General features: G+C 41.6%; 1 protein-coding gene and 3 non-coding genes across 4 annotated transcripts; 2 read left to right on the top strand and 2 right to left on the bottom strand.

Moving 5' to 3' along the window:
• Positions 1-5,854: 5,854 nt before the first annotated feature.
• Positions 5,855-22,597, bottom strand: LOC114550672 (zinc finger protein 596-like). Its single transcript, XM_028571431.1, has 6 exons — positions 22,343-22,597; positions 19,730-19,884; positions 15,034-16,110; positions 14,371-14,511; positions 6,390-6,430; positions 5,855-6,235 (listed from the first exon to the last, which is right to left on the bottom strand). Exons 2-6 carry the CDS (start codon positions 19,779-19,781, stop codon positions 5,855-5,857), a joined length of 1,692 nt encoding a protein of 563 aa, XP_028427232.1. The 5' UTR covers positions 19,782-19,884; positions 22,343-22,597.
• On the top strand, positions 7,802-7,874 carry trnat-ugu (transfer RNA threonine (anticodon UGU)). The gene has a single exon. It is a non-coding gene; the product is annotated as a tRNA-Thr (tRNA).
• On the top strand, positions 8,528-8,609 carry trnas-uga (transfer RNA serine (anticodon UGA)). The gene has a single exon. It is a non-coding gene; the product is annotated as a tRNA-Ser (tRNA).
• Positions 22,598-24,534: 1,937 nt separating the features above from the next.
• trnat-cgu (transfer RNA threonine (anticodon CGU)) lies at positions 24,535-24,607 on the bottom strand. The gene has a single exon. It is a non-coding gene; the product is annotated as a tRNA-Thr (tRNA).
• Between the last annotated feature and the right edge of the window lie 1,482 nt (positions 24,608-26,089).

The raw sequence follows: 26,089 nt of genomic DNA, 5'->3' as shown, positions 1-26,089 counted from the left end.
AAAATGGTTTCTCCTCAGTTCTACCGTTTGTTTCCAGTGTTAAACAGTGTGAGTATGTAATTATTAGTGGAAATGTACTTTAAATGTAAACCCACTTTTATTTTTCCCAGTCAGCAGAGAAGGCAGGGACAGCAGCATCCAGTCAAGGTCAGCTGAGGGCTCCACAGGCCAGTGCTGCAACCCAGTTTGGTTTTTCCCAGTCAGCAGGGAAAGCAGCATTCAGTGCAGGTCAGCTGTGTCTCAATTCAGCTGAGAGTTTACAGGCCAGTGCAGGTGCAACAGCTACAGGTTCTCAGGCCAGTGCAGCAGCTCGGAAAGCTGTTACAGTTCCAGGACCACAGACAGGTGTAGCTCAGAAAACTCCAGCTCTGTGCAGGATGAGCGAGGGGAAGTCTCTCACATGCTCGCTGTGTAATCAGGAGATGATGTGCGAGGACTACACGCAGCACCTGTCAGACTACCACACCCAGGAGCAGTGTGAGCAGTGTGGTGCAAAGGCCTGGGGGGCTTTTGGATTGTTACAGCACATAGAGGAATGTCACCTTTTGACCTGTCCAACAGACCTCCCAGATGTTGCTGCTCCTACCACTCCCATAGCCCAAGAGACAACACAGCAACCCAGTGACCCACCCGATGTTCCTGCCCCTGTTCCTGCTCCTCCCACAGCCCATGAGACGTCACTAGCACCACCACGACACCCACTCACTCTGCAGCCTCCTGAGGTAAACTGGGTGAATTTTCTACCCAAGCAGTTCACCAGAGTCATCCAGCCAGCTGACCAGGAGTGGATCACCCACATTTTATATGACAGTACTGGACAGCTGAAACAAAACCTGTCTAATAACTGGTTTCATCCCCCCAGCCCCACCAAATCCATCTCACCTCCTGATCCACATAATTATTTCCGCCAGCGGATGTTCCTGTGGGCTCCAATGCGGATGTGGGGCATCCCTCTGAAATGCACCCAGTGCAATAGGAAGATGCACCATTCTGGCATTTACACTAAAGCCAGGGAGGTAATTGACATTGATTCCAAATATTACCTGGTGGGTGGAGACTATCCAAGGTGCAGCAAATGCATGATTCCGTCTGCCCTTGGAGCATTGACATTTTAAAACAGCTCGATCCCTCCCACGTTACAAATTCCCAGCTGTTCTCACAACCCATTTGGCACTGGACAGGAGGTGTGTTGCGATGTTGCGCCCAAGAACATTAGGGAACAGCTCCAGCTATTTACAGCAAGCCTTGCAGGAGATACACAGTGAGGAGTGGGCTAGGCGGACCATCGACTACCTCACTGATTGTGAGGTCCATAAAAAGTCCTGTGTCCTCACCCAGTCTGAAGCTCTGTATCAGCCGCCACCACCCTTCAGTCCCCTGCCCCTGGCCCAGTGGTTTGAGACGGTTCATGCCAATGACATTCTGAATCACCTTGACGAGTTGAAGGGTGTGATCACTTCAACGCTTGGTAGAATCTTGAAACTGGACTCTACTAAGAAGGTAAATGTAAACCTACTGTATGTAAACTTGATTTCATTCAGTTTGTTAAACCGTGATGATTTCTGAGACGTTTTTTTTTAAAAATGTTTTTATAGATCACAAAAAAACTTGCTGGTGGCATTGAGGGCACAGCCACATGGATGTCTAATATCGGCAATGAATTTGGGCAAGTGCTGAATTCTGTGCTGACCACTGGTGAGGGGGCTGGCCTTGATGACCTTTGTCAAGGCATCGTCAAAAGGTACAGCGATGCTGATGAGCCACAGCCAGATGCCATATATGTGGACAGAGACTGCTGCAGTGAGACAGGTGCGTTGCCTTTAATTTGTGTTGTGATGTGTCTATTACATGTGCCTCTGGGGGCTGTTGCACAAAAGTAGAATGAAGAAATTCAGGATGAGTGAAAAAGCACAGCTTGACTTAGTGTGATCTGCTCATTGCGGCTTAATCGGTTGCACGTTTGCCGAGCCAGGATGAGAAGGTGAAGGTATGTCAAGCCAGGTGTAGATAGCTGGGATAAGTGCACGTTCACGGCTTTCTTAAATAGACCACGGTATCGATCCCAGATTTACTGATGCTAAAATGGAGAATACACATTGTGTATTCTTTACACAGAGTGAGCAGCAGCTTCATATGGAATTACGACACATTTGTAAAAAAGAAACACGGCTGCTGTAATAAAACAGCGAGAGAAAGGACGATCACAGACCGACTGAATGCATAAGCCTAAAAATATACATTTACTGACCACTGCTCTGAATTGAATCAGCCATACCATTCAAGAAGTTAGGCTAATTATTTGCACAAATGAGCTGTTGTACTCTTTGCCTTTAAAAATGAGCAGAAGACAGCCTAATGTTAGACAGGAAGTGTAACCTGAAGATCAATTGCAACCACTAATCTACAATGCTGTGAAGCGTACATATCCCTCTCTCTCACTCCGTCTCTCTCTCTCTCTCTCTCTCTCTCTCGCTCTTGTTCTCTCTCTCATATGGGCTAAAATATAAATTACCTAAGGAATATATGAACTCCCACTGCTCGCTTTTCAGGCAAAGTGTACAACAGTTAGTAGTAGATACATCATTCAGTCGGTCCGCTTCTGCCACGGTTTTTCTCACGTTTTTGTTTTTACAGAGGCCGAGTTTCCTTCTTTATTTATTGTATGCTTTCTTTCCTAGTAAGCCTATATGGACATAGACTCTGAAGAAATTGGACTCTAAAATCTAGAAACTATAAAGATAATTAAGTTATACATTTAATGCACACTTTGAACATGACTGTAACACAGTGTATTCATCAGTTATTTCCCCCCCAGCTAAATATAAGGTCAGAAACCATTGAGGTGTCCTCTCCCTGTTGTTACATGAATGTAATGTAGTCTACTGTCTCTCTGTATAGTTACCGGTCCAGTGAACTTAGACTATAATAAGGGAGGATTGTACAATTATTAAAACCTATAATAATTGTTCACGTTCACTGAAGAGAACACAAATTGTTATTGGGAATATTTTTGCATTATTTAACTTGTGTCTGGCATCCTTTTTATTGCATCCTCCAATCCCTTTTGATCCTTGGTTTGTTTCTTTAAATGGAGGCCGTAACAGTGTCTTATGAATTACATTTGATCAAACAATAGTTTTGGCAGGAGATCAGTGCAGTTGGAACTGGAAACAAACCGAGATGCATGTATTTACTGTCTGTTTCTTATTGTTATAGGGGTGGGTCCAATTCTCACTTGGTTTCGACCATGGACGTCAACGGTGAGACTGGATATTTTCCATTTTATGAGGCGGTTCACAAAGGGTCTTACGACGGAGCACCACCCACTGTATGGCACGTTTTGCTCAAAGTTGTCCACTTGTATCTTTGAGTGGGACAAAGAGGACATTCACCAACTCAAAGAGGCCAAGAGGGCAGAGTTAAAAAAAAAGCACCAGGGTCACGTACCCACTGACTCTCAGGTGTTATCCAGCATCACATCCAGTGAGCTGGTCAAGCACTGCCGCAGGAGAACCCGAGGGGTTGAGGAGACCCGCGTTCTAATCAAGCAACTGCTGGACTCCATGTGGGACCTCACAGACACAAGTGGCTTGCATCTCATAAATCATGACAGCATGTCTCTTGTATGGGAGGTACAGCAGAAGCACTTGCCCTGCATCCAAGATCCACCTGGTGTCCAGTTGTACACTAACACTGGATCAGGCCTGGAGAAGGGAGACAAAACGCTGGACGTCCTAAGATGTGGCAGAGGATCCTCCTCGCTCGAGAGCTTTCATCTGCACCAGTGTGGTTTCATCCCAGGCAAGCTGAAACACTCAATATTTGAAACATTTTGTTAATGAATGCTGTGTATTAAGTTGTCATAACATTCTTTTTTGTTGTTGTCACCAATGCTTTTGTCTTGCCAGGGTGGAGATGTAATGCTCTACATACACAGATGTACTTGCTTGAGGGGTTATCCAGATGGAACCATAATAGGTCTCAGCAAGCTCTGGGTATGAGTGGTACATCACGTACAAAGATGTACGATGTACGTTTGATGTCCAGTGTGAACATCCTGAGCAACAGAGTCCTAGGAAGTGGACTTCTTCCAGAGTTTATACCCCCAGGAAAACCTACCGGTAAGATTCTATGGCACAAAAAAAAAAAAAAAAAGATAACATGCTGGACAATATTCTGACCAAACTGTCAGATATTACCTGAAGGTTACACCTTTGTTCACTCACTCACTCACTCACTCATTCTACTTTCATCTTTTTTTTCTTTCTTTCTGTTGACTACTACAGGAGAGCGTATTGCTGTGGAATATTTGCTGGCGCAGTCTAACGGGGGAGATCTGCTGAGTGCACAGAAGGAAATTGGTGCCATTCCACTAGAGATGCTGGATGAAGCTCAGGAGGATGAATGTCCTGATGTGACAGTACCCCAGGCCACCGATATATCTTTTCAGTCTTCATCTCAGGTAATGATGTGTTAACAATTTGATGATAAATCAAAACGATTTTACTGTAAACCTAGTTTGCAGAGGTTCATTTTTCTTAATTAGTGATGTGTGTGACTCGTTAAATCAACAATTAATTTGTGTAACATGAACACAACAAACTTTATCAACCTCATTGTACACCCCTCTCACTGTATACACATAATTACTTAAGGAATCTACACTTGAAAGTGGTGTGTTCAGCAGTCCTGCCAGCTCCCCGTTTGAGGACAGTGGGCCCATCACTTCAACTCTGGTAAAGTGGCTACTGTATTCACCATCAGAAATTCTTGTTCCTTCACCTTTTTCTTTTAAATTAGCTGTACAAGAATTGGTTTTGTTTTCATTTCATGTGACAGGATAGTCGGTGTGATCCTAGAGGAATTCCCGGATGGGAGGCAGTCGATGCCTTGGCAGGGTATCTTGTCAGCCTCAATCGGACAATAACCGCTCTCTCAAACTCTGAGATAGTAGAGATATTAAGACTGTACTCCAGCCTGGATCCCATTGATAAGTCCCCAACCAAATACTCCATGAAAAGTAAGAAAAAAACCTTGTCAGGACCATGGAGAGCTTCTCGGAAGCGCAGTGGCTCTGCCCCAGGCCAGCAAGCAGCTGAGAGGTATCTGCCTCTGATATACAGTATATTGTGTGTGTGTGTGTGTGTGTGTGTGTGTGTGTGTGTGTGTGTGTGTGTGTGTCTACATAGACACAACATTCACGTCTATGTATTTAAAGTACATACACATAATGTGGATTATGTCATCTTGTTATCTATTTGCAGATTGTTCATGGTTCATGGCCAGGCTGCCCAAAGACCTGATCTTAACAGGATTTCTGAGTGTGTTGCACTCAGACTCTACAAAGAGTTCCGGGAAGCCAGAAATAGGCCAAAGGACAACAAAGGGAAAACATTTGCAATACCTCAGTCAATTGTCATGACTTACAGTCATATCAAACAGTTAATAGAGGACTGCAAAGACATACTGGACAACACCAACCTTTTACTTGTGACTATAAACAACACCACAGTGTCCTCCTGGTTAGTTCATATTTACAGCTTCATACATTCACTTCAATATGAAAACCTACATATTCATACAAGATAAATTCCACACAAATAACAACAAAAAAGTTCTATTCTGATTTTCTCTAGGCTGCAGGATCGGCAGAAGAGAACCGACCGCGATTCGTTACTGCAAGGGGTGCAGCTTCCTCAGCAGGTCCATTTGGCAGAGGAATCGCTCCTGGAGGCCCGGGACCTACCATCCGAACCTGTTCAACGCGCTAATACAGTTATGGAGTTCCAGGAACCAGAAAACCGTGAGGGTGAGGCAGTGATTCGTAAACGTCGCTGTGCCAGAGCAGTGTTTCCTACTGGTGCCAGCTCAACCAATGCAGATCAGGACTGGCCAAGAGCACAGCACTGGCCTGGGGATGCTGTCTTCCCTGCTTTGTCGGATGTTGCCTACTTCCAGCAGGGTCAACACTCAGCTCCAGCGTCTCACTCTCAGGACTGGTCCCCTTACCTGCCGTCACCGTCACCTGCTCCAGCGTCACACTCTCAGGGCTGGTCCCCTTATCTGCCGTCACCGTCACCTGCTCCAGCATATCACTCTCAGGGCTGGAACACTTACCAGTTGCCACCAGTGCCAGCTTCTCACTCCCATGGTGGCCATCATGATCAACCGCCACCAGCTCCAACACCTCAACCTCAAGGCGGGCTTCCTTACCAGCCAGCCCCAGCACCACTAGCTTCTCTCAATCGGTTCCGAGAATGGAGATTGCGAAAGGCAACCCTGGAGGATAAGGAGCGAGAGAAAAGAGGTGATCCCCCCAAGAAGCGGCAAACCAAAGAAAGCTACCACTATCAGTGTAAAATATGTGGGCAGTCAAAGAGCAAACTTACTGGCCATACACAGTTACGGGGGAAATGGTACTGTCCTGCATCTGGACAGACCATCACAGAGTGGAAGAGCTCATTATAGAATACATATGTACTGTATATAGTTGTTTTTATAGTTGTTTTTATAATTGTGCTGCACTTTGACGTTTCATAACAAGCCCGTACTTTGTGTTATTTCTATTCAAAGTATTTGTGTTATGTTGTTATGTTTATCTATGTTTACGTTAACACAGTTAACAGTTTATTGGAGTTTTGTGTGTGTTCTTTTAAAAAAAAAAACACACATACAGCTCTTTATTGGAGATGTTTGTGTTCTTTAAAAAAAAAACACACATACACCTTTGGTGTTTGTGTTATTAAAAATAACAACAAAAAAAAACACAACTCTTGTGGTGTAACAGTAACACATCCATCCTTTGGGTGGAAGATCCAGGTGCAAATCCTGGCAGGAGTGTGCACCTTGTTGGCCTAATCAGTGTTTGATTAAAATTGAATTTATAATATATTATATTTTCTATTATTATTATTATTATTATTATTATTATTATTATTATTATTATTATCATCACAACAAAGCATTATTGTTATTCTTACCAATCCAATTCTATTTGTATCTGTTTGGAAGTTATATTTGATGAATTCATAGCACTTTATAAAAGTGTTCGTTAATTGAGAAATGTTTCAATCGGGGATCGAACCGGCGACTTTCTCATTTGTCCTCTCTTTCTTCCCCCCTCCTTTCCCCCCTTTTTTCTTTTTCCTTCCCCCCTCCTAGCAGTCCCTTTTGCCCCATCTTCGGCCGAGTGGTTAAGGCGTTGGACTTGAAATCCAATGGGGTTTCCCCGCGCAGGTTCAAACCCTTCTCACAGTGATTGGCTGCTAAGTAGTTCTTTAGTATCACTTGACATGAAGATACAATCTTAAGTCCTTTTTATAGTTGTGCGTCAAATCAACGGCGCAGGGTCCGGCGTAAACGCCAACCCCTCTGCGTCTACGCCAGACCCTACGCCGTAGCCTGACGTGCGTCTACTACTATGACTCTAGAGTCGCTACTCGGTCCGCGCTCCGAAGGTAATTGCCGGCACTCTCTCACTTCTCTCTACCACACACTCCCCACACACACACACATGCGGCTCGACGCATACACCAGCGCACAAGTATAAACATCAGGCCACTTTTTAAGGCTACGGCGAGAGCTCTACGTGGAGCCGACACACAACTATAAAAAAATAACCCTGTTGCTCTCGCTCACATTATGTAAGCACACACAACTATATATGCAAGATGCAATACAAAATACGGCTAGGTCCGTAAGAATTTAAGTATGTATGAGTTTTAATTTCTTCACATCTAGTATAATCACAGCCCTGTTCACTAGCTCATTATTTTCTTCCAAGAGGACTCAACCCATAGGAGGCGCTGTAGCTTAGTGGTTAAAGCGCCTGTCTTGTAAACAGGAGATCCTGGGTTCAAATCCTAGCAGTGCCTGGTTATCATAAATTTGTTAAATCCATTTCCCTCCTCAGAAAACACTTTCAAAGCAGTGTTTAATTGTTTCACATCTAGTGTTGCTCACAGCCCTTTTCACTGTCTAATTGTATTCTTGCAAGAGGGACTACTTTTTAGGAGGTGTTGTAGCTTAGAGGTTAAAGTGCCTGTCTTGTAAACAGGATGATTATCAGTTAATTATCTTCACACATTCTTTGCCTCTTAATTTTCAACAAGGGTAACAAACTTAATACCTGATTTCCCGCATCCGAAAAGTTAAATGTAGCGTTAGGCTATTAACAATTTAAGTTTAAAACCATGGTATGATCCATACAGAAAGTTACATTTTATTATAAATCTCAACACTGCGCAAGGCATGTCTCCCTGTTTAATGACACTGTTTAATGTCAAGTTAAAGTGATGAATACAGATCAATATTGGGGGATGGCAGGCGTGCGCTGGTGACCTTTTACAGCAGCTTTATGCCTTTATACCCAAAGTTAGGCCCAAGACCTTTAAAACACACAGATCCGTTCTCAAAATCAGGGGTCAGAGACAATAAAGTCATTATTTACCTCGCTTACCCTTGTCTTGCCTGTCTTAACAGTCTCTCCCGAAGGAATCTGACTGGACGAGGTAATCCTGATGAATCAGCTGTGATGGCCGAGTGGTTAAGGCGTTGGACTTGAAATCCAATGGGGTTTCCCCGCGCAGGTTCAAACCCTGCTCACAGCGATTGGCTGCTAAATAATTCTTTAGTATCACTTGACATGAAGATACAATCTTAAAAATAATGTCTGCAGAACAGTAGAATTCCTATCACTTGGCTTTCATGTTGCTAGAAGTCCCAAGTGATTACACATGGAGGGGTTTACACAACCACAGAATTTATATCAATACAGCAATCATAGAAATAAAACGTTCAGGGGACGAGCTGCTACCAACGACAAGCCGGAGTGCGAGTGTGGCCATGGAAACCAATCTGCATCATTTATCAAAGGAACTTTGCTCTCACTCACATTATGTTAGCACACACAACTATATATGCAAGATGCAATACAAAATAAGGCTAGGGCCGTAAAATTTTAAGTATGTGCAGTGGTGCTCATGAACCCATGCTAAAGTTGACTAAAAAGAGGAATAAAAAAATCATCTTTTGTAAATTGATCTTAATGCCTTAATTAAAAGAAATTAGGAAAAATCCAACCTTTAAGGACACCAATTTTCTTTGTTAATGAATAATGTATCGTCAAATAAATGTCCTTCCTTAAAATACAGGGGGCACAAGTATACAAACCCCTATGTTAAATTCCCATAGAGGCTGGCAGATTTTTATTTTCAAAGGCCAGTTATTTCATGAATCCAGGATACTATGCATCCTGATGAAGTTCCCTTGGCCTTTGGAATTAAAATAGCCGCACATCATCACATACCCTTCACCATACCCAGAGATTGGCATTGGGTACCTTCCATAAAAAGTATCCTAGGGGTGTGTATACTTAGGCCCCCTGTATTTACGATACATTATTCATTAACGAAGAAAACTGGTGTCCTTAAAGGTTGGATTTTTCCAAAAATGTTTAATTAAGGCATTAAGATCAATTTCCAAATGATGATTTTTTTTTATTCCTCTTTTTAGTCAACTTCAGCATGGGTTCATAAACTTATGAACACCACTTTATATGCTGGTGACCTTTTACGGCAGCTTTATGCCTTTATACCCAAAGATCCTCATTTTAGTATTTTTTAGATCCATTTGGACATTTGTTTCAATGGGCTTTAACCAAGCACAAAATGCGCTTTTATCAAGTCAGATCTTGTTGAAATTGTCCATAACCTTATTAGAAGAAAGGAACATTAACCAAAATAATTTTAACGTATTTCTTCTAGAACTAGCTACTCCAACACATTTAAAGCAAGACTGTAGTTGATAAAAGCAATGTTGGGAACCAGGCCGCAGACAAATGTACCAACTATGTATGGGTCAAGGTATTAAAATGGCTATAAAAAAAGTAATGAATAATAAAACTACCAATTTGAAATTCATAATTAAATTCACAACTACAACCAACATTAACATACAGATAACTATCAAAAGTTCAAAGAATTTGGAGTTCTTGTCACAGAACAGGAAGGCAAATTTCACCTTTGTACAAAGTTACATAGACAACATGTAATTTCCATAGCTTTTATTAAAAAAAATTAATAAAGCAAAAGTAAAAAACACAATATCTAAATCAACTAAATAATCTAAGCTGACAGGAGGAAAAGGATATGTGTGTGGTATTAGTTGTAAAGAATAACATTAAAATGTCTTAACATGAATCCAACATATTATTAGCAATTATAAGTCAGCCAATTTGTGAGAAAAAAACTAGACATTAAAGGGATACTTCACCGATTTTAACATTCAGCTTTGTATCAGTAGAAACCAGATAGTATTTCTGAATGACCGTGATTCCCTCCCACATGTCCCCCTGAGAAGAGAGATCTCTGCATTTGGGGGTCTGGAAAAAATCTTCCGATGACGTAAAATTATGATTATTTGCGTCATTGGAAGATTTTTGGGCCAAAGGCAAGGACTACAGCCAGTAGTAGGATCTACTTCCGCATTTTTTCAACACGCCCACAGTGGGTTGGACTGCCGAGTCTGGCCGAGGTATTCCGAATGAAAACGACTGTCAGCCATCTCGAATCTTCGCTAAACAGGCTCTCGTTTTTCAGCAGCAAACATTTACAACAATTATCTGCATTCAAACTACCGGACGTGTGTACCACCGGGATACATCGGTAATGATCGGAGAATATGCAGGAAACGCTTCGCCTGCACGGAGACCAGCGGTGTCGCTCAATGCCACTAGCCGGCTAGGGGACATCCTCATCGGCTAGGTGGAAAGCTAACGCTAGCCGTCCACCTGTCCCATCCATCCTGCTTGCAAGTGTCTGCTCATTAAACAACAAGCTGGAATCCTCCTTCAACGAAACTCCCAAAGTGAGTTCAGAGACTGCTGTGTTTTTGTTTTTGTGGAAACATGCCTGAAGAACAGTGTACCGGCACCGGGACTATCCAGCTACCAGGCTGCTCTCGCCGGCCCGTGGAAGTGGGCTGTGTTAAACGGACTGGTATAGAAATAAAATCCAACTAGCTACTGCTAACTGCTGGTGGAGCTTGTGACTGTTAAATGCCGACCATTCGACATTCCACTCTAATTCACGGCTGTGTTTAGCTACACCAATGCTAGTATGCGTTAGCTGAACTTTACGGATCCTGCTTGCAAGTGTCCGCTCATTTAGACCACAAACTGGACTACATCCAACTTCAACGAAACTCCCAACGTGTGTTCAGAGACTGCTGTGTTTTTGTTGTTGTGGAAACATGCCTGAATAGTGTACCGGACTGTCCAGCTACCAAGCCTGCTAGCCCCCCGAGCTAGAGATGCTCTGTCGCCGGGTAAGGTGGGCTGTGTTAACGCGGAGTGGTGCAGCAATGTGGTGATTTGTATCTTAACAGCTAACTGCTGGTGGAGTTTGTGACTGTTAAATGCCGACCATTCTACATTGCACGCTAATTCACGGCTGTGTTTATACTCTGTGTTTACAGCCCACCAAGCGCTAATGCTAGTATGTGTTAGCTGAACTTTCCGGAGCCTATAAAGTGCGTGTACTAAATGTAGCCTGTTTCGTATGTCGTTTTTATATAATGTCATTTTTATATATGTTAAATGTGTAACATCACTTTAGTCACGATGAAACATTGTTTCGTGTATATGGTTGAAATGATAATAAAACACGCTTGAGTTGAGTTGAATGCCTCTGTCGGTCTGTCAAGCGGTAGGCGTGGCTTTGGAGTGACTCAAATCAGCGAAGCAGGTGCATTCTGGGATTTGGTGTTTTTCATCCATATAAAACAAAAACACATTTTCTGGCTTTTCTTGGCCTAGAAGGCACCAATTTCAATTTTTTTTTTTACATTTCTACTACATAAGTGACACAATTTAAAGATATATTCAGCTTTCCAGCGGTGAAATATTCCTTTAATGATAGGCTATAGTTAAGGTAGTCACGGAGGTAGCCATCCACAGATACAGTTCATATTAATGATTCACTGTGCCACATTTATGTTTAACATTAAAACATGATTTATAAAATCATGCCAACAATTATTTAATAGCTTAGTATACTGTACACTAAAAAGGTACGTACAAAGGCTTCAGGCCACCCACGTTATTGTAGGCCCAGTTTAATATGCAACTAAATTTTATACAACATATGTCGTAGGGGGTTCCTGCTCCATCTGTCTTTCAGTTAAGGGCTCCTTGCCTTAAAAAAAACATTGACGACCCCTGTGCTAGACTGTCTGTTGTGTAAAGAAAAAAAACTAAAATCAACTTAGCAGTGTGGCTATCCAAAAAATTGACTAAACAAACAATATAGGTCTAGATAGCAGTAAATCAAATCAATACATGTACATAACAGAAGTTGAACCGCTAACAGCTTTGCTTAGGTGCTGTTGCTATGCCAATGCTTGCCCAGTTGGTTACATTATCAAAGGAGGAAATCCTTTGTTCTGCCTTTGTCAGAAAGCAAGGCTGGGCGAATTTTGGTCTGAAGTTAAATTATGGAGTCTGTGTTGTGCAGTATCCCAATTGTGAAGGCTGGATGAAGGTGGTCGCTGCAGTCCTTGTATTTACGTAGCTTGGTGCTCACTTCCTTCATTCTCCAGTTGTTTCAGGTTAGCTGGTAGACTTTGTCCATGTCGGTGATGCTAACTGGTTTACTCCAAGCATGCACTCAAGCCATCTGCTAGAGAACAGTTTCTGTGTCTGGCTACTTTCAGTGGGCCATGATTTAGCTGAGAGCAATCTTTTAGCTGGACACCCTCTTGAGCAATGTAGTAAATGTGTTGCTCCTTCTGAAATGAAGGAAGAGCCAAGAGCTTCAAACAATAGCAGTTTTCGACTTAATACTTGACAATAGCCAAATAAAGCCTCATGAAGCTTTGTGAAGCATTTTCTTTATTTTCTGAGCCCACTAGATGCTGCTTTCTGTTTAACAAGGGTTGAAAGAACATAAAACTGCCATGTATTAAGCTTTTTTCTTTACACCAAGAGCACTCAAATATAGAAAATGGTTCACAAAGCTTCATTTTAGCCATCACTACTTTACAGGAATGATGTCACAGCATCTCCCACATATGGTGGATTTATGGTTCTATGTAGGCTCTACCCAGAGCCTATGCTGCAGCCTACATAAGTGGCCTACAACGTTGTGAGGATTCATACTTGTTCGCTAGTGTGTCTGTGTTGTTATAGCATATCTCTTTAAGAGAATAGCAGAGCCAATGTGTATGCGCGGGGAGTGTGGTAGAGCAAGTGAGAGACTCCGACAGCGGTGACGGAGAAGTGTCTCCCCTGTGCCTTTTGCCCACAGTCGGAAAGCTGTAACACGAATGGTTAACCCTTTCCTTGAATTCATGTTTATGAAGGAGGAGAACTCAAAAATAAGTAGGGGAAAATGTGACGCTACCAAGCTACGGCAAAGCGGACCAATCAATGTTGTTGCGGTCTGCCTCGCCAAAATGTGTAGTTACATTTCTGGGGACGTGCACGCCTCGCTATGGCATAGGGCCCGTATAGGACTGCACGTTATATTGTGTCATAGTCTACGTCGCAATGTGTGCATGTGCGATTGTCACATCGCACCACATGCGATGTTACCGTTAATGCTGCTCAATCAAAAAGGAAAACTTGCACTGTTCTCCTTTGACATGATTGCTACCAGCCCTAGCTGACCTTTAAGACAGGTGTCCATGTAGGGAACATATGTATGTGGGACTATAGTTAGGCTGCGTCTCATTTCTCTGTCTTCGAGAAATGAGAGCCGGCCTGCTAGTCAACCACAAACTGAAATTTAAAGGAAGCAACATGTATGCATTATTAATATCATTGACTTTAGCCTGGATTGATAGTAGATATGAAGACAATGGTGCTTAAATCGATTAACTTCTCTCTTTTAATGTCCACGCACTATAAAAGCTCTCATACAGAGTGAGCAGCTAAATGGATTCCCTCCCGTTTGTGAATTTGCATGTGCAGCCTTAAATTTCCTCTCAGTGTAAAAGCTTTTTTACAGACTAAGCAGCTAAATGGATTCCCTTCCTGTGTGTGCATTTGTATGTGTCTCTTTAAATATCCACTCCGCGTAAAAGATTTTTCACAGACTGAGCAGCTATATGGTTTCTTTCCTGTGTGAGTTCTAATGTGAGTTACTAAACGTCCAATCCCTTTAAAAGCTCTCTTACAGATTGAGCAGCTAAATGGTTTCTCTCCTGTGTGGGTTGTCATGTGATATTTTAAGCTTCTACTCATTGTAAAAGCTTTCATACAGACTGAGCAGCTAAATGGTTTCTCTCTTGTGTGGGTTGTCATGTGCAATTTAAGATTGATTTTACGGCCAAATCTTTTCCCGCACTCAGAGCAGCTAAATGGTTTCTCACCAGTACCACATCTGAAATCACTGACAGGGACTTCATCATTACTCAGACAGTTGACACCTGACTGAGGTTCTCTGGCCTCGTTCCAATCCTCACTGTCATCAGTCACAGGTTCAGAAGAGTCTCCAGTCTTGACATCAGTATCTGGTTGTATATGTGTATATTGATATGTGTTCCTGGTTGTTTCTGGTCCTCCACAGTCCTCTCGATCCGCTTCCGTTTCCATCTTACCAACACATTTATGTTTTCTGAGCTGACGTGGCCTGTTGAACATTTTGTCACAATTATGGCAGCTGAAAGGGTTCTCTGCTCTGTGGGTTCTCATGTGTTCACTTTCTAATAAAGATTGCTTTTCTTTGTGGATTGTCATGTGTTTATACAAACTGTAACGCCCTGCAAAAGCTTCTTTACAGACTGAGCAGCTAAATGGTTTCTCTCCTGTGTGGGTTCTCATGTGTTCCTGTAAATTTCCACGCTGTCTAAAAGCTTTCTTACAGACTGAGCAGTTAAATGGTTTCCCTCTTCTGTGGTTTCTCATGTGTTTGTAAAATCGTCCCCTGGCTGTAAAAGCTTTCTTACAGATGGAGCAGCTAACTGATGTATTAGTTCTTGTGTGGGTTCTCATGTGTAACTTCAGATGTATCTTGCGGTCACATCTTTTCCCACACTCCGAGCAGCTAAATGGTTTCTCACCAGTACTACATCTGGAATCACTGACAGGGACTTCATTGTTATTCAGAGAGTTTAAACCTGACTGAGGTTCTCTGGTATCCTTCCAATTGTTACTGTAATCAGTATCAGGTTCAGAAAAGTGTTGCATCTTGCCATCAGCATCTGGTTGTAAATGTGTATCTTGATATGTGTTCCTGGCTGGTTCTGGTCCTCCACAGTCCTTTCCATCACCTTCTGTTTCCATCTGACCAACACATTTATGTTTTCTGAGCTGACGAGGCCTGCTGAACATTTTGTCACAAATACTGCAGCTGAAAGGGTTATCTCCTTTGTGGGTTTTTGTGTGATTGTGTAAATGTCCACGCTCTAATGAAGCTTTATTTCCTTTGTGGATTATCGTGTGTTTATTTAAACTTCCCCTCTCCGTAAAAGCTTTTTTACAGACTGAGCAGCTAAATGGTTTCTGTCCTGTGTGGGTTTCCATGTGTTGCTGTAAATTTCCACGGTGTTTAAAAGCTTTCTTACAGACTGAGCAGTTCAATTGTTTCCCTCTTCTGTGGGTTCTCATGTGTGTCTTCAGATGTCCCTTGCGTTCAAATCTTTTCCCACACTCCGAGCAGCTAAATGGTTTCTCAGCAGCACTACATCTGGAATCACTGACAGGGTCTTCAATATTATTCACAGAGTTCGTACCTGAATGAGGTACTCGGGTCTTGTCATTAGTATCTGGTTGTAAATATGTATATGGATGCGCGTTTCCTGCTTGTTCTGATCCTCCACAGTCCTGTCCATCAGCTTCTGTTTCCATCTCTTCAGTTTGCCTTTGATGAAGCTGTAAGATCTGAGCTTTCTCTTTATTATCTTCACTCTTTACATGGAGAAGAGTGAATGTGAACTTGGTGATATCCACCTCCTCCAGCCCTTGATACTGCTCTACATCCTGACTGATCCGGAGGTCCTCCTGTTCCTCTTTAATGTGTGGGGGCTTTGTGTCCTCCTGGTCCAGACTGGGGCTCCACTCATTCGGATGTTCTTCACCAACAGTCACTTTGTGGACATCTGAAGGTAAAGCTGAAACACAAACCGCCATTAATGTGAATCTTAAAAATACTTTACTAAATTGACTACAATAAGGACACCGGTTAGTAATGACCTCATCTGCTTTACCTCCGATCCCCAAAGTCCATAATTTAATACTAAGCCCTTGCCTCGTTGCTGACTTTTAAGGTAAGAGCTAGTACACTTCCATTCTCAAAATTCAGTCTGTCTGAGAAACGTACTATTTTGGAAGATAGGAAAACACTGATGCAACAGATCAGAAAGGATGAAGCCCTGCTCAATTGCATGGTAGCCACGGCAAATGCTTAGGCTAATGTTTTGCTGCTTGACAAATTGTCTGCCGGAAGAAAGTGAGGCAGTACATTTTCTGACCGATAACCGCATCTTCAGACCTATTCAACTGGGAAATAGTTTCTCGAATTTTGGAGGAGCAGGAAGGAGGTCTGTATCTCCTTCTGTTTCACTTCTGCATAGCTGGACCAGGCAGAGCTCAGAGAGCCAACAGACCGTTCCCCAACTCGAATGCTGCTGCCAACCGCTTTACCTCAGCATTCTTCTGGCTGTGCCACCAAATACTTTGATTGTGGGAGATCAACTGTCAGAAATATTAGAAAGAGAGTCGCTGTGGTCTACTCTTTTTCAGGAGCCAAAGTTGTTGACATTTTTCAAAGTCTCCTTAGTCTGCTTAACAAATACCAATCTGTGCAGAAAGTGGTTATCCATGTGGGGATTTTAAGCTTTCTCCAAACCTATGAAAAACCTGTCTGTCTATCTCTGGTCCAATGCCACCCCTTGGAAGAGGCTCTGGATGTTTAAGCCACACTATTGGCGTTTTTCCACTACATGGTATCTGCTGGACTCAGCTCGACTCTTCCCGCATTTTTGGTTTTCCATTATGAAAAAAGTCCCTGGTACCTGCCAACAGGTACTTTTTTTTATTATCACCTCGGTCGAGGTTCCAAAGCAAGCAGAGGCGATACCAAAAGGTGACGTGAAAACCTGCAGACTACTGATTGGTCGGAGAGAATCGTGAACAAACCCTCCAGTGCTGTTTTTGACAAAATTTGTCTTCTGGTTGTGGCAACAGCCACATGCCGAGAATCAAAAACAACACATATTTGACGTTGTGGGTGTGTGTCGTGTTAGGTTGCGGCAGTTTCCTGCGGCGTCGCTATGAGGACCAGCCACGCTCGCCCTACGCATGAGGCAGTACTAAATCTGCAATGGAAAATGAGGATGGGGCACCGTGGACGAGCCGAGCCAAGCCGAGCAGAGCTGGTACTAGCACTGGGTAAGCGCCATATAAGTCTGCACAGTTGGCTCCAGGAGACCTGCCCTTCACACAATCTAGTTTTAGAAACAATTTTAATCAGGGGTCAGAGCCCGAGGGAGCTGGGAGCCAAACATGCAAAGACACCAGAAATGACATATGCATCAGCAGATGTTGCTTATTTTTGAATGTGTGATGCCCTGCTACAACTATTATTTCTAGTTAAAGTTCTATTATCTTTATTGTTACTGTAATTGCCACTGGTCTATATACAATCTGCTATAATTATTATGAATCATAAGTCTCTATATCTGTATCAGTGACTCTGTGTCCCGATCGGCAGCAGCAGAAGGCCGCCTACCAAGAGCCTGGGTCTGTCCGAGGTTTCTGCTTAAAGGGAAGTTTTTCCTCGCCACGGTTGCACCAAATGCTTGATCATGGGGGAATTGTTGGGGCTTTGTAAATTATAGAGTGTGGTCTAGTCCTACTCTATCTGTAAGTGTCCTGAGATAACTCTTATGATTTGACACTATAAAAAATGTAATATAATGTAATTGTATAATATATACATATTTATTTGGAAAATGCACATTAATGAACATTTCTGTAAATGTGCCAGTGTTAGCCAGTCGGCTAATTTTCAACTCTAGTCCTAGTTGCCTAGCATTCATTTCTTTATGCTGGGAAGAAATTGGAGCACCCAGAGGAAATATACGCAAACATGGGGAGAACATACATACTCCACACAGAAAGGCCTGAGACGACCTTGGTTTGAACCCAGAACCTTCTTGCTGTGAGGCAGAAGTGCTAACCATTGAGCCACCGTGTATAATGGAGCCAAGCAAGTAGACATACACGTGGATAGCTCAAAATGCATAGATACAACAGGCCATTTGTCTTTAGGAAAGTGGCGTGTATGTTTACGCAAAGTCATGATGCCATGTTGTTCATAGAGCAAATAACGTTATATCTTTCAGAGTTGACATTTCTGACATTTATGCCATATAGTTTCCGACTGGGAACCCAGAAATTACAACAGTCCATGTCAAATTGAACAAAGCACAGTCCATGCCCCTCGTCTGGCATCATGGCGGTACCGAAAGTTGGAATAAGGCGTCACAGTCCTGTTTGATTATGACTGTGTCAGATAAAAGCAAGTGCCCTGCAGTGGAAGGTGGTAAAATATGTGGACAATTTATTACAGGGAAAAATCCCACAAATTTGAAAGTACATCTGAGAAGCACGCATTAGGAGGCTAACCTAGCTTACCTTAACAAGGTAAAGGAGAACGCAAAGCCCCCTTTCCCCGAAATAGAAGCTAACCCCGGTACACGGCATTGATGTATGGGTATAGGGCTAGGCAGCATGACGGAGACAACCGTAGGACAGAGAACACTACAGGAGGGCTTTCACCGGCGACCCGATAGTTGCTGGTCAGTAAATACGCAGGAACACCAAAATCGAGAGGAAGCGTGGGTTAATATGTGTATTGATACTGGGATGTCTACACTACTGTGTGAGTCGATTGACTAAAAAAAAATGTTCGCCACTTTACTTGAACCAAAGTTCAAAACACCTGTTCATGTCTTCTTTAGTCTATTGGCTATTTAGATTTTTTTCCTGGCACACGTCACTTACACATTTTGCACTTACTGCAGCGTCTTATGTAGACTGTTTACATATTTATGACCATATATACATTTTATGTACCGGTGTTATTGTTGAATACAGATTTCTTAAATTGTATGCCGTTTTTCTTGAGTTATTATTAATACTTTTTCGGACCTTTTTGAATCTTGCCCCTGACAAATAACCCATATTCCAAAAAAAGACTAAAACTAACTAATAAAAACTAAATTAAAAGTAAGCATTTTCAAAAAATTAAAACTAAACTAAAAAAGCAAACCGCTTTAAAAACTCACTAAAAGTAAACTGAATAGAAAAGAAAAAGTAAAAAGTAAATACAAATAAATACTAATGAAAAATGCAAAACTACAATAACCTTGTGCAAGCATAGTTATGCAAAAGAAAGAAAATACCGCGATATACTGTAAAACCGCCATACCGTAATACAAATTTTGGGCTATACTGCCCAGCACTAGTCACAGTGCTCACTTGCTTTTGTCTTTGTAAAGCATGAAAAAAGGATGGTTCACATAAGAAAAGTTGGTTTTGATATAGATTTTTTTACTGTATGCAGATACACTCCCCTACAAAATCACCCCAGTAATTTGAGAATGATTTATTATTTCTAAATAGAGCCATTTATGTCAATTTGTTAATATTACAGTATTTTTTCAAACAGCAATATCGCAGCAAAAAAACATAATCAAGCAGCTCTAATAGCAATCATCAGCTTACCTCGATGGTTGAAACAGTGTGAGTATGTGTGGTCATTGTAGATCGAGTACATGTTAATGTGACTTCAGGAACTTTCCTCTGCAAACTGCCAAACTCTCTATGGTCGTAAAATAAAACATCCTTCTGAGCACAGTTCTCCTCAAGTTCTCTCCAGTCTGTATTTGAGAAGAAAAAAAAAACATGCAATTTACAAAAAGGTGAAGAGTGTCAATGTCTTTTCAGTCCAAACCTGAACACTTTAAACCTGTCCATCTCTCTGAGCCTCTTCACACTGAAACTGAATATTCTATCTTGAATCTATTTCACTAAGCAGGCATTTTTTTCTGAAGCCATTTCGGTTTCTGCGGTTTTGGAATGCTGATAAATAAACAACAAAACTTTTGCTCAGGCGATCAATGCATTTTCTCAGATGTCATCAGTTATAAGTAGGGCTGTGCTCGATTGAAGAAATTGTTAGTTGACTAACAATCATTCAATTGTATCGACTAACTGATTTCATCGACAGATCTGTAAATCTGAGTTTCTCCACAAAAAGTCATGCAAAAGCACCACTTTAATTCTTGTGTTTACCAGAGATGTGCTCGTACGTTTCTTGGAAATAAGTCATTCAGCATGAAAAAAGCATCAAACATGACTAATCGATTAAAGAAACCTAAGTTGACTAAGCCCGATTAGTCGACTAATCGACTAAGAGGGAGCAGCCCTAGTTATAAGAAGCCATAACTGTGTTGATATGTCAAAGGACAATATGCATATTGATCAATCTGGTCCTTCCTCTTTGACAAACAGAATGAAGAGTACAGGGCTCGACAGTTTGACCGTTTGCACTCGCATTTGCGACTAAAAATAGATGTATGCAAACTGTAAAATATATTTAGGAGCACCCATGCGAATAACTTAAAAAGGAGAATTCCGGCCAATTTTTACGGTACTCTTGATCGCTATAAATATGCGTGTACTTTAGATTGAAAAAAACACGACGGTAAGCCCCAAAGACCCCACTGAGCTAAAACAGCAGTTGTCGGGGCAAGTTTTACAGTGCTTTTGTGCCTCTTAACAGACACAAAATGCAATTAAAATGTCTGTGCAACATGAACAGGGCCTGTAGGAGCGGTCAGTAAATCAATGCGCATTCTTTCGAAGTGTCACAATAATGGTTCCTTTATTGCATAACAGCAACAGCAACGGCAACATAAACAAAACTTCTCTTAAACAGAAAGAAAACCACTTGTCTCACAAGAACGCGGTTGAAAATTAGTTTGCCCTTCCGCGCTCTAGCCGAGCGCAAACACCCACACCTGTCCCAGGTGACGTTTATATATAAAGTTTACACCCCCTGACGTCATCATCCTATCATCATCATCATCAACATCAAGAACACGTAAACATGATTAGCAGGTATCATGATCAGCATAATTTGATATATAGGTGTCGGCATGACTGTAAATAACATAAATAACATGAAAGTGATAAATCATTAAACACAAATCAGTGTAATGCTTCAAAAGGGCCCTTACGTGACAACAAGATGCGTTTTCAACTGCCGTCTGTGATAAGTGTGTTCAGCCAGGCTTCTGTTATAATTATCACACAGCAGTAAAAATTGGCCGGCATTCTCCTTTAACGTTAGGGTATTTTCACACTTTTTTTCTGATGCGGCGGCCAGTAGCTCCCATGAACTTCGCTATTTAGTTTTAATTTAACTAACACGCCAAACCGATGGCCGACTGTGGCGTTGCCTCATGTTGGCACTCGTCGCCGGTAGTCTTGGCCAAAGAAATAGCACCTCTAACACACTGCAGAGACTACAGCCGACGGCCAAGTACCACATACGTTCTGCGCACGCAGTACAAAAAAAACAAATAACGTTGCTATGATAGCCACAACAAACAGCGTTTGCTTGAGCAGCGTACATAGCCTACGGTCCTTCTGCTTCACTCCCTGCCAGGAACTGATAGAATTAAGGCAGCAAGAAATTACTCATTCAATTTAAAGAGTGTTCATGTGATTTAATGGATTATTAGTGTTGTGAAATTAATTAATGCATAGCAACACTGAAACCGTGATAATTCCTCAGACTATAAATGTATAAAAACATATTTTTTTAATTTAATAATTCCAGATGCATAACACATTTCGTAATGTGCATCTGAGGTCATATTTTCACATTTTCCCTCTTTATGACTATTACTTTGTTGTAACAACACATTGTAGGCTACAAGCATCATTTCTGACTGATATAAAGTAAACTCAACATTATCCACTGGGCCACCATGCTGCCCAAGCAACTAACGGTATTATTTACAAATAAAATATGGCTAAAATTAGGTCAATTCACATAATTGTGCCAAAATATGAACAACAACGTTGCAGTAAATGGGCTTATTTCCTAGCTAAAACCCCGCTAAGAAATAATCCAGCACATAGACGTCACCTGAGGATACGTGGAACGTGATTTATCGTCACCTCTCTTTTACCTACAGAGGGAACATTACTACGTATGTTCATGTTAGTTTTCAGCGCTGTATCCCACTAACCTAGACACAGTTTTGGATCGTAAAGTCAGACATCTGCGGTTGTAACCATAATTAAAATAATAAAGTGCATACACACCTATCCTGTGTAACTTTGTCTCGGGTTTCCAAACGATATCCAACAGTCTGCGCTGCCGAGGGATCTTTCGTCGTACTCGACGAACGTTTTCTTTTCTTTTTCTTTGTTAAACTCTGAACATTTCTCCAGCAGCAGCAGTTACTTCTCTCAAATACCTTACTGAAGACATTGTTGCTTAATTACACCTGAAAGAATTAGCTGCACTACGACTACAATACAGTCTCCTCCAGCTCACTCAACACGAGCATGCAGCTAACGCTACGGGCTTGTTGTGTTGTTTACTTCCGCTGGGTGTCACACTGTTTAAGATCCGACAGTGGAAGTGCGTGCGCTTTTTGTTCCGCTTTCAACTGACGGCATTATATTTAAACTTGTGTGTTTAACATCAGCAGTAAGGGTGTTCATCTACTTCACTTCATTTCACAAGGTCTATTTAAAGGCATTTAAAGCTTCTTTGCTCCTGTCCCATCCCCCGCTTTATTTTCGGTAGCTGATAATGGGAATAACACTGGGAACTGGTTGTAAAGCCAACATGAAGCTGAAATACTGAATCACAGTGGATGCCGGTTCGTTAATAGACTAGAATCTGTTCAAATTGATTACGGAATTTGATGAATCTGCTTTTTCTGAAAGACATAACGGGCTATGTCTGCTTCAATTAACGTTATAGGCAGCCGGACCTTTAATAACAGACCATGTTAAGGTAAAATGTAATTGTAGTGTAGTCGGTTTGTTCATCTTAACTGTGTTTTTTTCTCTTCTCTCCTTCAGCAGCGCCCTTGAACGCCCATTACAGGGCGGTCAGACAGCGACACTCAGTGGCAGGCTGGAGGAACTGCAGTTGCTGTTTTACATTTAATAAGAGAGAGTTTTTCTTCCTGCTCTTAACCAACAGTTTAAGCACATAATATAACCCCATAAAATGCAGATTTCAGCCCACAGACAGTCAGACCGACACGTTTAATGTTCAGAAGCCATCAAACAAACATATACTAATTATTGTTTATGTTCAGTCCAGATCAGGACTAGTTTCAGAGGCATTCAGCAGCAGAACAACGAACAGGACAGGCAGGTTTAATAATCCACATAGCAGCAAGGGTTAGACTGAATCCAGATCCTGGTTCAGATGAGTCTCCTGGGTTTGTGTTGTGTTGTATTTTCAGGATATAAGTACATACAATAGACAATAGACACAAATTATATATATTTTAGTGCACAACAGGAAGGAAGCCTAATGGCTTCTTCAGGTTCCTCACATATTATAAATGAAAAACATAGAACTAAAAATTACATAATTACTTCACAAAAATGACACAAGCAATACTACAAACAAACACAAAACTATTTACATGTATAAAAATAAAGCAAGCCAAAGACTAAATCACACAGAAAAACAAACCTAGAGTAAGTCAATAAATACAAGCAACAGAAACATCCTGCCATAATTCCAAAGCAGTGGACCTCTTTATCTGATAAAATGTATGGATTGATGTACGACAATAAGGCAAAAAGAAACAATTCTTTGGCCTAGCTGAATGAGAGTGAATATATCTGGAGAAAATAAAGTTCAAATGTGTCTGCGAGAATTTAGAAGATCCATGTAATTACACATAAATAGCATGTCTGAATAACACACGTCTGAATGTACTGCTCTAAGACAACATGTACTGGTTTATATTTCCTGCTGTTCTCTCATCTGGATTTGCATTTTGCAGCAAAGTGATTTCCTTCCCACACGTCTTACACTTCTGGCCAAAATCTGGGCATTTGTTGTTGTTTCTGTCATGTGTTTCATCAGAAAACTTACAGCAGATCCCATGGTCTTTGCTTTTCTGTTTCAGAGCTTAAACTTCCTCTACTGTCTGTCCTTGACAGCTCTGTAGTTCTTCATATTTTAATGCATTTGTATAATGTCAGATTCTCTTCCCTGAATAATCTCTCCCTCAGTGCAGAGCTATTTGTGCCACATAATTCCATATCAGAGATTCTTTAATGTCTCCAAACTAACAACTGCTGGCCAAAACTCTCAAGTCCCTGACATAGTTGTCAACGTTTTCCTCTAATCCCATCAAAAGTTAATTATTTTTGTCTGTTATGAACAATGTTTTTGAAGTGTTTAAAGTTCTCTTTGTGTGGAGGACTAAGGTGTATCATTGTTACAAACACTACATTGAGGTATTTAAGTGATAAATAGGCACTGCTGGGATTTGAACCCAGGATCTCCTGTTTACGAGACAGGCACTTTAACCACTAAGCTACAGCGCCTCCTGCAGGCTGATTCTTCCTGCAAGAATACAACAACCTGGTGAACAGGGATTTGAACGATACTAGATCTGCTTTGCAAATGTTTTTTGAGAAGGGAAATGGGTTTAACACATTTGTTACACCTGTTAAACCGTTTTAGTGAGAAATCCTGAATGTAAACATGCCTTTTATCAGTTAACAAGATAACTCCACAGGGCACATTTAACTTTTCACTTCGATGCAGCAATATACAGGGGCACGTTCAATCTCAAAATGGTCTGCACTGTAGGGTGTTCAACACACCCGTTTCAGGTTAAATAAATGGTTTGCTAATTTCGTCGATGCTGAACGTGGACCCTGTGACATCACTGCTCGGTGTGGTGTAAGGTGCACGTGATGCAGACTGAGGTCAGTGGTGAAATAAACTTAAACTTTAACAGTCAAGGCGGCACTCAAGGGACATATTTAACAATTTAACAGAAACTGTTGATGAATAAACTAGGTGTGTATTATAGCCGATACTTGCATTGCTCTTTCATGTTAAATTCTCGTTAACATAATGTTCCTGTGTATAGTTAATATACCACAGTAAACAGTCCTCCTTTTTTTTCATTTGCTATCTCTGCAACAAGTTGCTGCTGGAATTTGAACCAAGGATCTCTGGTTTACTAGACAGGTACTTCAACCAATTAAGCCCCAGCACCTCTGTGAGGACAACTGTAAAATTAAAACTGGTAGTTGATAAACTCCACCAGTTACTATCACTGGGTGTTTGCGTTACTATAGGTTCTTTTGGATCAAATGTCAATGATATCAATCAAAGATACGACTGGAAAGTTTTTTTTTCTTGTAACAATTCTACAGTTCAACACTTTTTGATTCAAAGATACCTTAACCATGTCATGTGTAATATCTTCACTACACATTAAGAGCGCTTATTCTTATTCTTAGAGTTCTTTGCCTGGGTCAGGACGTCAACCTACAGGTGGATTTCTACAACCGCAGTGATGTCCCCAAAACCATCCAAGCCAACCTGGCCGGGTCCGTCATCTTCTACACTGGAGTCAGAGCCAGTCACTTGAAAAATCCCAACTATACCATCACAGTGCCAGCCAATCAGACTGAGCGATGTCAGACAGGAAATAGTATTTTTGGTTATTAGAGATAACCTCTGTTACAATCTTTGTGTTTGTGTGTGTTGCAGTGAAGAGTGAGATGGTGAAGATCACAGCTGATGAGTATATGCCATATTTGGGCACTCAGCGCTGCCTGCAGTTTGTTGGGACTGGACAGAGTGTGGACGAATCAGTGGCCGCCATCAAGGTGCTCGAGCTGCAGATCCCGACGCTCACCGTGACGGTAAGACTCGTATCAGGGTTGAAAATTGGCCACTTTCCCTCTTTAAGATTTAGCTTGGTGTAAGGTATTTTGTTGTGTTACCTCTGTTTATTGTTAAGAAGTTAAGACATAGAGCTTTTATTGTGACGGGGAAATCAGAAGTGG

This window comes from Perca flavescens, chromosome 24, assembly GCF_004354835.1.
Source record: "Perca flavescens isolate YP-PL-M2 chromosome 24, PFLA_1.0, whole genome shotgun sequence".
NCBI lineage: Eukaryota > Metazoa > Chordata > Actinopteri > Perciformes > Percidae > Perca > Perca flavescens.
The sequence above is the reverse complement of the archived record's forward strand: the minus strand, read 5'-3'. Positions and strand labels throughout refer to the sequence as shown.

What these genes read in the sequence shown, in the direction of transcription:
- LOC114550672 (XM_028571431.1), bottom strand. Translation starts at nt 19,781, where the DNA reads ATGTACTCGATCTACAATGACCACACATACTCACACTGTTTCAACCAT. An exon ending in ACCATTTAGCTGCTCGGAGT is followed by an intron (nt 14,512 to 15,033) that starts GTGGGAAAAGAT and finishes ATATACAACCAG; the next exon opens with ATACTGATGTCAAGACTGGA. An exon ending in CCCGTAACTGTGTATGGCCA is followed by an intron (nt 6,236 to 6,389) that starts GTAAGTTTGCTC and finishes GATTGAGAGAAG; the next exon opens with CTAGTGGTGCTGGGGCTGGC.